Source organism: Chlamydotis macqueenii, chromosome 1 (genome assembly GCF_036417535.1).
Source record: "Chlamydotis macqueenii isolate bChlMac1 chromosome 1, bChlMac1.mat, whole genome shotgun sequence".
Lineage (NCBI taxonomy): Eukaryota > Metazoa > Chordata > Aves > Otidiformes > Otididae > Chlamydotis > Chlamydotis macqueenii.
The window spans coordinates 117662104-117677018 of NC_141556.1; the positions used below are offsets into that span (position 1 = coordinate 117662104).

Genomic DNA, 14915 nt, shown 5'->3' on the forward strand with positions numbered 1-14915 from the left:
CCAACTTTAATTTTTAGCTGATTCTGTAAAAACTCCCAAATTCAGTTTTAACAGATGAAGGCTCTGTGCAGAACTCTATAGACCTCAGTTTGGATCCCAGCAGCAGTAGCTCAGTGCAAGTGTGTGCTGGCCCCTACACTTGCCTAGGAAAAGACTGCACCATTGCCTCCCTAATCCCCTCATCACAAGCCCCTACTGTTGCAGTTCGTATGCCCCTATCAAGATCTTGCATTCCTGAACTTTCCACTCTGGGATCCCAGTCCTGTGGGTCAAGTTTTCAAGATCTGTGTGTCTAGAAGAACTGCGTGGAGCAGACAGAGGAAGCTGCTGCTGCAGCATCAGGGGATCATTGATTGACTGACAGGCATTGACCCCGTGTATGGAGGGAGCACCTCTCCCCTGGAAATTAGGGGCTGCTGTTGCATAATGCTTTCTCTGCACGCCAGAGCTTTACAACTTCAGTCTGTATGCTTTTACACATTCTGGGCAAGTGCTCTGCAAGTACTGCCTTTTCGCTTGGAAGGAAGAAAACTCTTCCATACAATTGAGTTTGAAAATCTAAGCTCAGAGTAGTATGGTTTCAATGACTTTGTGAAAGCTGTTTTTCAGATTTCATCCCTTTCTCTGTAGTCTGTACATCCCTTGTAATGTTGTGTGATGCACCTTGCACCTCAGAAGCTGCTTATCAAAAAATCATTTAGGTTGATATTTGATTATCCTGCGTATGTTGAAAGTCATTGATACCTGCTGTATGTGTGCTGGGAAATACTGTAGCACAGCAGCAATACTAAAGCGAAGTGTCTCTAGATCATCTGCTTCAAGAGCAGCAGGGTTGGCCATTTACATTTGGCAGTAACAGCAAACATCCATCTTTCACAACTACAGTCCCAATGCAGCTCCCCTGCTTAAATACTGGTTGTCTCCTGGTGATCAGTTCCCACAGCTTCAGGTGAGGCAGATCAGGTCGTTAGATCCCATTTCTGCCAACAGAGCAGAGGAATGGAGGGAGTGGGCCGATAGAGAAAAACAGTTGATCAAAACTGACGACACACTTCTAGATAGATGCTGAGGTATGTTTTCCATGATACTTACCTGAGCAGAGGCATGCATGCTGGCACAAAGCGTTCCTTGAGCACCAATACTGTCATTAGTCTAATTTATGGTAGAATCTCAAGGTTGGAAGAGACCTCCAAGATCATCAAGTCCAACCACCAACCCAACACCACCATGCCTACTAAACCACGTCCTACAGTGCCACATTTACATGTTCTTTGAACACCTCTAGGGATGGTGACCCCACCATTTCCTCCGACAGCCTCTCCCAGTGCCATAGAATCACAGAATGATGGCAGGCAGGGTTGTGAGGCCTCACTGCTTTTGTTGAAGGTAGGAGGGGAAAGCATTTCCCTCAAGGTCTGTTGAAGGCTGCTCCTTAACTAAAGAGTAAGCGGCCTCTAAGGCTTCAGTCACCGTGAATTAGGTCAGGCTTTTTATTTTCTCTTGCTGTGTGTACCTACATCTCTGAGTGTTTGGGTTGCTTGGTTGTTGTTGTTTGTTTTTTTTTTCTGTCTGTCCCCTACCGAAATCACAGCTCCCCTCCAGCTGTAGAAACGTGAGATTACAGAACGAAGAACCGGGAGGGCAACAAACGGAGCCGGAGCCGGAGCCGGAGCCCGACACCACACCGCCGGCTGCCCGCGGACAACGGGGAGCGTCCCGGCGACACAGGCGCCTGAAGCAGCTGAGCTTTTAAAGCCCCCAGGACAAAAATCGGCCATCGGGACTTAAGGTAAGCACCCACGCACCGGTCAAAATACGTCTCGGTAGCTGAAGCAAAGTCTTTGTGATGCAACACCTGAGGAATGAAACGTGGATTCTGTGCCTTTCACGGGCACAAGGTTCCCGCGGGGCCTCGGCCTCAGAGAAACAACTGCCGGTATGGACCCTCTCCGGCGTTGCTCCGTGCCCTCTACTCATTTAAACGGTGCTGCCGCCGGAGAACCGCCCCTACCGCTGCGACCCTGCCGACGGAAGAGCGCCCGTTCGCCACCGCCGGCGGCGGGCGGAACTGCCCGCACTTCCCCGCTCCAGCCCAGCGCCTTCCCGTAACCGCCGCCCCCGCCCGCCGGGGGAGGGGGCGTGGCCTGGGGGGGGGGGGCCCAAGGGCCCCGCCTCTCCCCGGGAGCGGGGGCGCCGGCGGCGCGCGAGGCGGAAGTGCGGGCGCTTGTCCCCAGCCTCCTTCCCGCCCCGGCGCTGGGCTGCGGCGCTGAAGATGGCGGCGAAAACACAGGGCGGCATCCGCCTCAGCGCGGTGAGTGGCGCGGGAAAGGGACGGAGGGGGGCTCCTGAGGCGACGCAGCCCCCGGGGGGCGGCGGTGACAAGCTCCCGGGTGGGGTGCCTGGCGGACCCGGTCATGGGTCTCGGCACAAAACCGTCTCGGTTCGCTCCGGCGGGGCAGGAGGGGAAGTTACGGCCTGTGGGTGGGTGGGTGGGTGGGTCGGGTCGGGTCGGTTGGTTGTTGGAGGCGGAGGGGGGGGAGGGGAAGGATTTCACGGTGTGCTGCAGGTCAGTTCTGAGCGTAGTGACCTCTAATTGGAAGCCTGTAACTTAAAGTCTTAACGACTCTTTGCAAGAGGCCTGATTATATTTTAACAAGGGTGACGAACGTGCATGCAGTTAAACCCACTGCTGTGCTGCGCTTCTCAGGCGCAGGGTTGCTCGGTGCTGTCCTTTTGTGGCAATAGGTAATTTCCTTATTTCTGCTGATGCAAATTAAGTTAAAGCTACTTTTTCAGTTGTTTGATACATCATCGATGAAACAGGGTGTGTTTTAAAGCTTTTCTGACTTCGGCTAAGTCACACTTATAGTTGCAAACGCCTGGCTCATAACATTATTTATACAGTAGTGGAAAGAAGCTGGATCATTACAGTAACTTGCCAAACATTTGAGTGAAAAACATGTTAGTATATTCTCAGCACTACTTAAATTACCTTAATATAAATTGTCATGATTGTGGAGGTTAGCTATGAATGTAATCTACTTGAAGTTCAAGAATTACACTTACGTTTCAGATCTTTAATTTCGTTTAAGTCCTTGAAATCTGCAGTTTGTCTGATATGTTTTATTAGAGTATTCTTGTCCTTCTTTAGATAACAGAATTTTTTTTTTTAAAGAGAGAGGATGTCTCCCTTTGATTTTAATGCATCGTTAATCTTCTTCAGGGGGGAAAATACATTGGAATTAATAATCAGCCTTTGCAAAAAAAAAAAAACAAACTACACATCACAAATCAGGCTACAGAGTTTAAAATTGTTCTCAGCTTGGTGCAATTGGGAACTTTCTGAACTACTTTTAGGATGCTGTTTGGTTTTGCTTGCCAGTAGACATAACTGAAAGTTTTCATTCATTCTTATTTCCAGTGAAAGCTGTGATTTTTGTGGGTTTTCACTAAAGAAGTGAAGCAGTTTTTCAACAGCTTGTGTCCTACACTGTAAAAGGCTCTCTTTTCTAGTGAACAATAGAGAGCTGATGGTCACAGACTCTTCTGCCAGCAGCTGTTCTTTGGAAATATGTTGCGTTTCACCAAAATCATAGAATCATAGAATGGTTAGAGTTTCTCTTCGTTTCAGAAGTATATATAAACAACACAGGCAGTGTGAGCAAGCCTGGTAACTCATTCCCACACTGCAAGCTAGCTCCTTCTGTTGCTCTGGTAAATTTTTTGCTCAGTTGTGTGATGAGACTGATCAAGGAAGTGATCCAGCTTAAAAATAAGATTTAATTTTTTTTTTTATTTTGGATCAGCTCATTACACAATCATGTAAGTAGACTAACTGGGAGAGAGGAAGAAAGGCAGGAAAGAAACAAGCAGTCAGGTGGAACAAAAGCAAGAGAGGGAAAATGGCAGTGGGTTTGTTCCCCAAAAAGTTGCAAAATAATTGTATAAGACAAGACAAATTGTTCAGTGGTAGCTTAACTTGTGCACGCCTTATGTTTTGCAAGGGATGGAAGAGTTCCAGTTTTCTTGGAAAATAAAAATTCCCAAAGCTTTCTGTCATTTTTGAGAGATCAGCAGGTTTATTCTTAAATATTTGCTGGTCATGATTGTAGGAGATGCTCCTCTTAGTGCAGCTGAGTCTTTTTATAATGTGCACTGTATATGCAGTTTCAAGGAGAGGGATGTTTAGTTGTATCTCCGAGCAGGACTTGACTGCACTTGTTCTCAGGAGAAAAAATGAAACTAACCAAAATGCACTTAGTAACAAAATGTATTAGTGTTGTAGTTCAGCCCAGACCAGGGCCAGACTACACAATCTCTCTCTCATCCCCCCAACCCTCTGAGAGAACAGGGAGAGATGATATAAGAAAAAGGCTCGAGGTTTGAGATAAGGACAGGGAGAAATCCTTAACGTTACCGTCACGGGCAAAACAGACTCGACTTGGGGAAAGCTATTCATTTATTTCCAAAAGCAGGATAATGAGACAGAGAACAAGATAACCTCCCCCCACCCCTCCCTCTTCCCAGGCTTAACATTATCTCTACTACCTTCCCCTTCCCCGAGCGGCACAGAGGGAAAGAGGGAATGGGGGTCGCGGTCAGTTCATCACACTTTGTTTTATGATGCTGCTTCGTTGTTGTCGAGGGAATAACTCCTCACATTCCTCCCCTGCTCCATCGTGGGGTCCCTCCCACAGGCTGCAGTCCTTCATGAAACTGCTGCGGCGTGGGTCATCTCTTCCACAGGGTGCAGTCCCTCCAGAACAGCTGCCCCAGCGGGCCCTCCATGGACCGCAGCCTCCTTCAGGCATCCACCTGCTCTGGCGTGGGGTCCTCCATGGGCTGCAGGTGGATCTCTGCTCCTCCGTGGACCTCCATGGGCTGCAGGGGGACAACCTGCTCCACCATGGGCTGCACCACGGGCTGCAGGGGAATTCTGGCCAGGAGCCACATTAATCCTCCCCCTCCTTCTTCACTGACCTTGGCGTCTGCAGCCGTTCCTCTCACCAGAAATTCTTCACAACAGGCTGGCAGACACCTCTCAGGTTCTCTTCTCATCTCCTCTCCGCTTCTTGCAGCCAGGCGGGGCCGAGTTGGGCCCAGTCGGCTGCCCAGCGAGAGGCCAGAGGGTGAATCCTGCAAGGCCCACAAGGCTTGCGCCTCCCCGTCTCTGCCCCTGCTCCAGCTTCTTCACAGCTTCTCTTTTTTTTTTTTTTTCTTTTCTTTTTTTTTTGGTCTTCCCCTTCTTAAATACGTTATTGCAGAGGCGTTATCTTGTTTCAGTGCTTTACATGAGCAAAGGGTGGTGTCTGCTCTGAGGTAGACTTTGCCATGAACTACCCTGTGGAATACTCGCTCGCCTTTTGCTGAAGGAGAGATGAGAGCCAAGGGTCAGTTTCTTACAGTTCCTGTGTTCCAACCCATATCTTCTCATTTCATATAAACAGTTCACAAATTCCCAGTTCTGTGTACCATCATCCAGCCTTTCTTAAAACCTTACTGCTTGAAACAGCGATTCAGAGAAGATCAGTGTAATTTCTGTTTGTTTATAGAACTTACTGTTTCTTTAAAAGGCTGTTTTTTTTTCAGAGTTAATCATTAGTGCACAGCAGTGAAATGAGGGATGGAAAAGCACTGTGTTACACAGGTGACATGTGAAGAAATTTTTTTGCCATGCACATGTATGCTTTGCTTCACAGAAAAAAGGATGCTTACTTGTGATTATGTTAGTATTGGTGACACTGAGGTTCCTTCCTGCATCAGCATTGTCTGGTGACCAGGGGAGGTTCACAACTGTGAATTCATGCCTTTATCAAAACTACAGACAGGACTTTTCACCAAATCCATGTTGCTGAGGTCACAATGCCGGTAGCTCCAGAGGTCCCAGTCTGCCTGGGTTGTGTGGCTGAAGTTCTTCACTGGCTAGCAGCAGAAAAATATTTTAGCAGTGAGTTGAGCAGATGCTGGATGTTTGAATGTGCATCTGTGAGGTGGGCATTTTCATGAATGTTAGTGTTTATGTTTTAAGAAGGAGGGATTTCAGGCAGGGAAAAAAATCTCCAGAGTTATTTCTTGTGTATTATTTTGATCATGAAGCTTAGAAAGCAGAGGAACAAATGCTGCCAGCACTGTAAAAGGCTGAAGTGAAGAGAATGATACAGAGGTCTTAAGATCCACTGAGTTACTGTATGGTAGCGAAAGAAATGGAAAGATCCTTTTAACTATGTGCCATGGAGTGTGTGAGGTTTCCATTAATAGGCTTGATGTTGGTATCTGTTAGGAATTTGAAAGGGGCACAGTGACTTAGCGTGATTCAATTTACCATATTTTATAAAACTGGAGTTTTAAAGCACAGATGGCAACGAAGAACATGATGTCTATTCATAATTGTACTCTAGCTCCATGGAGAAATGCAGGGATTAAGTTGCAGTCTGAAAGTATGTCCTGTGCTCTTATGACCTTAGAATCAAGGTGAGGTTTCTTGGCAATTTATATTGATCTGAACTAGGGTGGCTGCTACTATCTTATTCCTGCTCTGGTACCTGGCTCATGGTCCTAGAACTTGCTTGTAGCATTATTCTTTTTTGTTGATAAATGAACTTGGAGACTTGAAGTGGTTGCTTGCTCTTATTTAGACTTCACTAACTGTATAAAAGTGCTTGTCAGTGTAGTAGTTCTTTAAAGTTGCTGAAGTATGGATATGTACACACTTCAAAAATATTTTTCTAATTTTGTGTATGTATATTATTATGTGGATTATGTTATGATTGTTGATGTAACTGCACTGTACAAGGACTATTTCCAGCATTATGTATTCATAGACTCTGCTTTTTATGTCACCAACATAACTATGCCAGTGAGACTTAAGCATATATGTGCGGTGGATTTGTGTTAAAGGCCTTGTGAAAGTATAAATATAGATATTCTCAGTGGTAATGCAAATGCATAACTGTTTCAGCAGTTAAATTTCTCCAAACACTGCACTGACAAATCCTTAAGTTACATGGCTATTTAGTTCTGGTTTTCCTAGTCTTTTGGTCTAGGTGAATGTATATGAACAGAGGTTTTCATAAATTACTTGAGAATACTTTTGTCACTGATGTCTGTAGGATATGCCCCATAAATAGGTACTTTATTTGTCTGTTCTCATCTCATCCTAGTAGTGGCTACTTTCCTCTGGTTAACATCTTATCATAAGTGAGGATAAAGTACATGAGATCAAATTTCTAAAAGCACAGACCACTAGTTGAGAGAATCTGACAGGTAATTTTTATCAATATGGGCAAAAGGAGCATTGACATCGGACAGTAAGCCACTGAGTATATTGAGTGCTGCTCACTTTTCAGATTAAGCGTAATACTCATGGTTTAAGGTGTATGTTTTTAACACTTGAAAGCATGTGCTTCTGTTACTAGATTTGGACTGAGACTTGATGTTTTCTGTAACCTCTAGCATCAGTATATAGCAATAGTTCCTTATATTTTTTATAAATATAAAGAGAATTTGATAGGATGACAATATAATGCATGCTCAGAATATAGTATTATACTGTGCTGAATTCTGTGTTGCTGTTTTGCTTTAATACCTGTATTAATATTCCCCTTAAAAGGTGTTAGTATGCCAATATCTTACAGTAAATTAAACTACAGCCTTTTGGTAGTATTGTACAAAACATTTCATTTGATGTTATGTTATTTAACATACTGTTTTCTGGTTTGGTGTTGTTGAAGAGCGCAAACTAATGCCATTGTTTGTGATTTATTTCAGCTTTGTCCAAAGTTCTTGCATACCAACTCTACCAGTCACACCTGGCCTTTCAGTGCAATTGCAGAACTTATAGGTATGTGGATCAATAATTTGCCTGAGTACTTGATTGTAATACTTCTTTCTTGTTGTAAAACTTTTTTTCTTCAGGTAGGGGAAGAAGCTGATCCTGTTGTTACCGTTCAGAATCTTACAACTTTTTTTTTTTTTTTTTACAGTCTAATTGACTTTTTTCTTTCTTAACTCCATATGTACTATGTGACATCAGTTGCAGGGGCCTTGTGGGATTTGCTGGTTTCTTTTTACTGAATTTATTAAGGATTGCCAAATGTAGAAGACTGTGGGACCAAGTGAATTCCCTCTTTTCTAGTCCACAAATGCAAGCCCACTGCTTTTTGCTGTTCTCAGGCCCACAGAGTAGTAAGGCTGAGTGCACATTCCAAAGATGCGTGAGCACGCTTGCATCCTGTACAGAGGCATCTGGCTGTGAACAGATTAGCACAGGCAGGAGGATAGTAACTTCGCGAGAACCCACATAAACACAAGCAGTGCTCAAAAACTTGAACAGGACAAATGGCCTTATCCTGTTCCTGCTTCCTGGCTAACCAGGTTTAAAGTTCACTAGTGACACATACACATAGTTTCACTCACTTATCACTCATGCTTACCCACACTTCTGGGTGTTTCAGCAAGACCTGTAAGTCCTTCCAGTACCCGTGTCCTGGGCTTTTTACCAGTCTCTGGCTTAGACCTGGGATCTCTGTGGTTGCTGGTTTCTTCTGACTTGTTGGCTTGTCCAACTTGAAGTCTGCTAGGAGCACAAATGTGTACAGGCACACACTGAAGAACAGAGAGCACACTCACATAGGAAATAATTAGAAATAGCGTTTAGTAAGTGTGTACAACAGGGTAGCACAGCATCCAATCATACTCATGCACAATCAGCCTGTGTTATTTGTGCCCCTGCATTATACCATCCATCTCCCATCCACTTTGACTGTTCCCTCTTCTTTGATGCTTCCTCAAAACATCCAATAGTAGCTTTTGCACATTGTCACAATACCCCTCAACGTCCTAATTTTCTTCTTCTGGGTTACCAAGTTTCTGGCTGAATATCTTCAGGGTTATACTTGAGTGGTTCCTTTCAATGGTCCATCCATCAGTGTCCAAAGAAAGAGTTCTGCTTTTTGTCATTGTCTCTGTCATCTGTTGTTAGCTAGAGCTTGTGCATGTTTAATTTATTAGCTCCTGTTAATTGTCTTGCGTTTCATTTTGAATAGCTGTTAACTAAAAATCGTCAAAGTTGCTTGTTTTATGAGTTGGGGAATGATTAGCAGGCTTTCTTTAACTGGTCTCCTGAAATAAAGCTTGCCAAGCTTATCTAGCAGTTTGCTGCTGCCAAAGGGAGCAACTCTTCTGGTCACACATTCTTGTGCTTCCTGTGCATAAGTTTTGTTGTTGCTAATCCAGAAAATTAACTTAACAAAAGTAAGTAGGCATTTTTCAGCTACATAAGGCCAGAGCTGTCACAAAGGAGGAAAGCAGAACCACATGGCTGTGCGAAGGCCTGGCTAGTTTTGGGGTAACAAAATATGAAGTAATTTCAGTTGTTTTATGACCCCATGCCATAGCTGGCTGGAATAATCGTAGATGTGCTGTGCAAGGCATGAGAACTTGTCGTCTTCCGTTGCCTCTGGTTTGTCACGTGTTGCTTTAACAAAGCTTCAAATGCATGGTAGCAATATATTGATTGTAAAGGCTTCTAGTTAGTTATGTTTATTTAAATAAGTTTTATAATCTGTCTTTCACATGCTGTATCATATGCCAGATATAAAATGATATAAGTAGGGTTACATTATGGAGACCTGAATGTTAGTTTATGCGAACTGACCTAAAACAGTAATAATCTGTATGCTAAAATTTGCCTTTTAAGCTCTAGTCTCTCCTGTCAACTTTTTGCTGGTTATACTGCTGGCTTCTCCTGTTAGTCCTCAGTCAGATTAAATTTAGGTGACCTAATGGTGATACTTGGAAGAGGGCAAATGGGACTCCTAGAGATAGCTGGTGAGCTAGCAAATAAGAAGACCTGTACATAGTATTAGAAGAATACTTGCAAACTTTCAGTTGTACTTGAAATATCCTCTTTTGTTGATGCTGAAATGTATTTTATTAACTTTTTCACAGTGAATGCATTTTGTACTTTATCTTTGTAGAAAGCAACCTACCAAGCTGTGATTCCTTTTCATAGGCTGCAGTGTTGGCTTGAACTGTTTATTTATGGCCCTCAGCTGAACCTGCGAAACAGGCAGTGACGCAAGGGCACTGCCTCCTGCAGTGCCATCACATCCCACCCCTCCTCCTCCTCCACACGCTTTCCCCCGTCACAAATTTCATGAGTAGCACAGTGCTGGGGAAGGAGGGGAAAGGAATGCAAGAAAGTGGTGTTAGGGAGATCAAATTTAAACTAGCTTTGCTAAGAAATGTTTGTGGAGCCATGGTTTCTATTTCGCTTGCAGTAGCAGTGCTACAAGCGCTTTCAAATCCTGTAAATACAAAGTTTAGTTTAAAGCATTTGTACTTCCCTTCTGTGAAAGTCATACCTTCTTAGATTTGAACAACTCACACTAGCAAAATACATATTTGAGACGCTCGACTCAGTTAGAATGGAAGTGATGTGGTAGCAGAGCAGCAATAGTTTCTTTCACCAAAATCTCCTGTGCTTGTGGAGTCAAAATTCTAGATTTCACAGAATTACCTGGGATGTGGGGTGTTGGGCTTCGGTTCTCTTGGTTGTTGGTTTTTGTTGTTGTTGTTGGTTGTTTTTTTTTTTCAAGTGTCTCAAATTTGATTATCTGAAGTGATAGTATTTCAAATCTGATTTCCCAATTAAAAAGCCTGCAGGCCTGCAGGCAGGTAAGATGTTATTGCAGCCATATATATTAGCGATGTGTCATTGTTTGCATTGTGGACAATAACTTAGCATCCTGAAAGCCAGTCAGTTTGCATGACTGGGAGAAAGTACTTACTGCAACAGCTACTAAGGAGCCAGGAAATGAAAATGAAACCAAGACAATTTCTACTTTCTATTCTTGCATTTGAGCTGCTTGTCTCCACCTAAATTTTTGCCTAAGTATTACTGTCACCTGTAATAGCTTGGAAATTGTGTGTTGTTTTCGGGCAAGGTTTGCCAAGTTTTGAAGCAGCTGCTTCATCATAATGTTTTGATTTAGTGTTGTCATCTCTAAAGAAGATCGTATTCTAGAAGATTTAGATTATAGCGTAACATGTACTTTATTAAAAACTATGACTTCTCGCATCTGTGCAAATGTTGACTAATATTTGGTGACTTAGCTGAGAAATTTGTATCTGTGCCACCACAAGATTTCTGCAACTGTATTACATACTGAACTGTGGCCGCGATTTTAGAGCTACATTAGTTTAGCCTGTGACTCTTCAGGGTCATAGGTCCATGATTAGGGAGATACATTAAGCTGCCATGTTCACCAAATAAATACACATGCAAGTGTAGCACCGTAATAAAGTTAAGGACAGCTCTTCCACATAGCTGTTTGGCAGTGTTGCAAGGCTAACGTTTGGCAGATTGATTGTATGTGTATTCCTGCTAGATAAAGCTCTGTTGCATGATATGTGTGGATTTAAGTAACTTTGGAAGAGTTACTGACATCTTCACTGTAATTTAAAATGATAAAATATGTTTACACATCAACTGTTTAATTTTTGCTTTTCAGTATCCTACCTGTGTTTGCTTTCTTTCTCTGCAGATAATGCTTATGATCCAGATGTGAGCGCTAAACAGATATGGATAGACAAAACTGTGATAAATGACAATATATGCTTGACATTCACTGATAATGGAAATGGTATGAACTCAGAGAAGCTGCACAAAATGCTAAGGTGGATAACCTCTTTTGCATTTTTTTTCCTTGTAAAAATTCTAGCTTCTAGTTCTATTATTGCTCAGCTTGTTACTTTTTTCTTGTATGTAATTGACTAATTTTGTTCATAAACTTAACATTTCTGAAAGTAAGCGATTATCCAAGTGAGACTTCGATTTTTTTTCTTTTTTTTTTTTTTTTTTTTTTTCATTTTATCCTTTCTGTCAGCCTTCCCATTTAAGTTTCCGTGCAGTGGTTATTCTGTGTAAATTCTCTGTAGTGCCATTTAGTGGAGCTAAGGAGGATTTAGTTGTCTGGGTTTTTTGTTGTTGTTGTTGTTTGTTTTGTTTTTGTTTTAGGTTGTTTTGGTTTTTTTTAATTCAAGATTCCTTTAGTTTAAGTTAGTGAGCAAGGGAAAAAGGGAGATTTCAAACCCTTTGGAGTTCTGAAAATAGAAGATGTTATGGGAAACTTAAGGGCGTGATAATGATATTGATGTTGTTTGTGTATTTAGTTTTAAATATTCTATACAGTTTGAACTGATCTTTCTGCAACTCTTACTTCTACAGTTAGCAAAGAGGTTACTGGTCAATTGCTCTTTTAGTATGAAAGATTGCTCTGCCTGCAGATAAATCTTTGGGCTTAAACTTGAGCAAGCTTGAATTCAAACTGGTTTGGGGGGATTTTTTTTCTGTTAGATACCATAGTTAATAGCTTGCTGGCTAAATTCCATGTTCCATATAGTTACCTGTTCTGCTTTAAATGTAATGTGTAATACTAACGGAAAAATTGTAGATCAAAAGTGGAGGGTGAGGGGAAGCTTTAGGTCCTTTTCTTAATATTTATTGTGAAGCCACAGGATAACTATTAGAACCCTATAAGAATGCTTGTTGCATAATTTCAGATAGACTATATTTCTTTTCCATACTTAAAGATGAAAGTAGATTTCCCTGAATTCTTGTGGTGTTACACAAGTAACTTTCAGGATTTGCTTAAATTTACATTGTTTAATTGTGCAGTAGTCCCTAATCTCTAAACCAAGAGATTAACTCATTGTCTTTAAGTCTAATCTGGTAAGTCTTGCATGAATCTTTTTGATTTTCAAGTTTTATAGGGTTTTTTACACTCTTCTAATGTTTTCATATGTTTCAGCTTTGGCTTCAGTGAGAAATCTGTTATGAATGGCCGTGTTCCAGTGGGACTGTATGGAAATGGGTTTAAGTCGGGGTCCATGCGCCTGGGAAAAGACGCAATAGTCTTCACCAAGAATGAAGAAACCATGAGTGTGGGCCTGTTATCTCAGACTTTTCTTGAAGTCACGAAAGCAGAACATGTCATGGTTCCTATAGTGACATTCAACAACCAACATATCCTTTCAAAAACTTCTGAATGAAAAGTTGTGGGTACGTGCAAAATTTGGATGATAGTGAAGGAAATCTCCTCATCTAGTCTTATGGATACCCTAAACAAATTGTAGGATGCAAGGAAGGCTGTAAACTGTTAAAGCCTTTAAATTTGTAGCAGCTCTGAGATGTGGAATGAGAACCTGTGAAGTGAGTACAGGATACTATTGCAGAAGTTTCCTCATCTTCTGAAAGCTCACTTTGTTCAAAGTTACTCTCCTTAACATAGTGCTTACGACAGATAAGTGATCCAGCAGAATCCAAAAACAGCCTGAAGGCCATCTTAACACATTCTTTATTTTCTACTGAGGAGAAATTATTGGCAGAGCTAGATGTTATAATAGGGAAAAAAGGAACAAGAATTATCATTTGGAATCTGAGAAGGTAAGATGAAGTCCAGTCTCTTATATCTCTCATTTAGTTTGTTGTATTTCAGTGTATGCAAACATACAAGGGGTTTTTCGTAGAATAATTCCAAAAGACTGTGGGCAGTTAGTTGTAACTGGAAACTAGACTCAAACTCACATGATTGAAGGGCTGTAATGTTGCGTGAGAGCTGTTGCTAGTATCTCAGGTAACAAAGCAGAAGGTAGGGGAATGTAAAGGACTTCTATTTGTTTTTTTATAAGATACTGTTGCTTTTGCCAGAAGGAAAATTGAAATAGATAAATTACAAAGCTGTTATTTCAGACCTATGCAATTATGAATGCAAAATTTCAAACAAAAAAAAAATATTTGTGTGTACATGCAAATATTACTGGGGATTTTTAAGTTTGGAGTCAGCAGTATCCTTCTAGAGGAATCTAGACTGTTCTAAACTTCTTAACTGTTTATCATAAAATAAATAGAAACCGTAGTAAATAAATACAGTTCTGTGTTTTTATCTATTTACCTATTTGTCATTTGTCTCTGTGGGATCATTCACAGCAGTGAATTCACAGCCTTTTTTTTTTTTTTTTTTAACAGCTGTTTCTGTAGCAGTGGCAGTTCTGTGTCATCACTTCCCATCTCCTTTCCCTTTCCTTTGGGTCTTTGCTGCTGCCTTATTAGCAGGGAACCTGTCTGATCTATCCAGAAAAGCTGTAGCATGCCTTTAACTGTGATGGAACTCATTGGTTGGGAAAATGTTGCCTTGTACTGTGTTATTCAGTGTTCTCAGTATTTAGTGTAGTTTTAAATATGTGAAATAACGAAGTATCCAGAGTAAGTAAATTTGAACTGTTTCAGTCCTGTGAATTTGGCAAGAAACTAGCTTGTTTCTCAGTTTCTTGTCTTTATTGTTGCCCATCAGAAAAAGAGCAAGGGGGAGGGGGGCAGGAAACCACACCTGGGTGAGTATAGGTTAGATGTTACAAGACAAAAAATCTCAGTCAATTATAGGAGGGAAAGAGTTCAGGGTTGGTTTTTTATTATTATTATTATTATTATTATTTCTTGCTAGTATTAGAGCCCTGAATCACTTCTAGCTTGGGAGATTTTAATACATGAAAACTGGAGGTAACAAATGTATTACTGTTTCTGGTTGTTTCCCCTTGCCACCTGCTCCATAAGAAAAACTTAACTTTTAACACTTCAGAAAGTAACTTACATTGCTCAGTTAGACTTTCATTTATTTTTAGGTATGAACACTTTGAGGGATGTGCATCACTTCATTACTTGAGCAAAAGAAAATGCAGTGAACTCAGCTGATTGGGCAGAATGACTTTCATGTTTTGAATTTTGGAGTGTATTCGTGGGAAGTTGTGGGAAAGAACACTTTTGGGGGGTTCATGTTGTTTCTTATATGTTGTAATTGAATCTGCTTTGAAAAAAAACAGAGCTGTTTCAGGAATTTTTTCTGGAATATTTGTGC

At 41.6% G+C, this 14915-nt stretch overlaps 1 protein-coding gene across 1 annotated transcript in view; it reads left to right on the top strand.

The window, feature by feature from the left end:
* Nucleotides 1-2204: 2204 nt before the first annotated feature.
* Nucleotides 2205-14915, top strand: part of MORC3 (MORC family CW-type zinc finger 3) — a 29338-nt gene continuing 16627 nt past the window's right edge. The window contains exons 1-5 of the mRNA XM_086765222.1: nt 2205-2311; nt 7768-7840; nt 11547-11679; nt 12813-13025; nt 13298-13447. Coding sequence (XP_086621348.1) covers nt 2273-2311; nt 7768-7840; nt 11547-11679; nt 12813-13025; nt 13298-13447 — 608 coding nt within the window. The 5' untranslated portion in view covers nt 2205-2272. The remainder of the gene's footprint in view (nt 2312-7767; nt 7841-11546; nt 11680-12812; nt 13026-13297; nt 13448-14915) is intronic.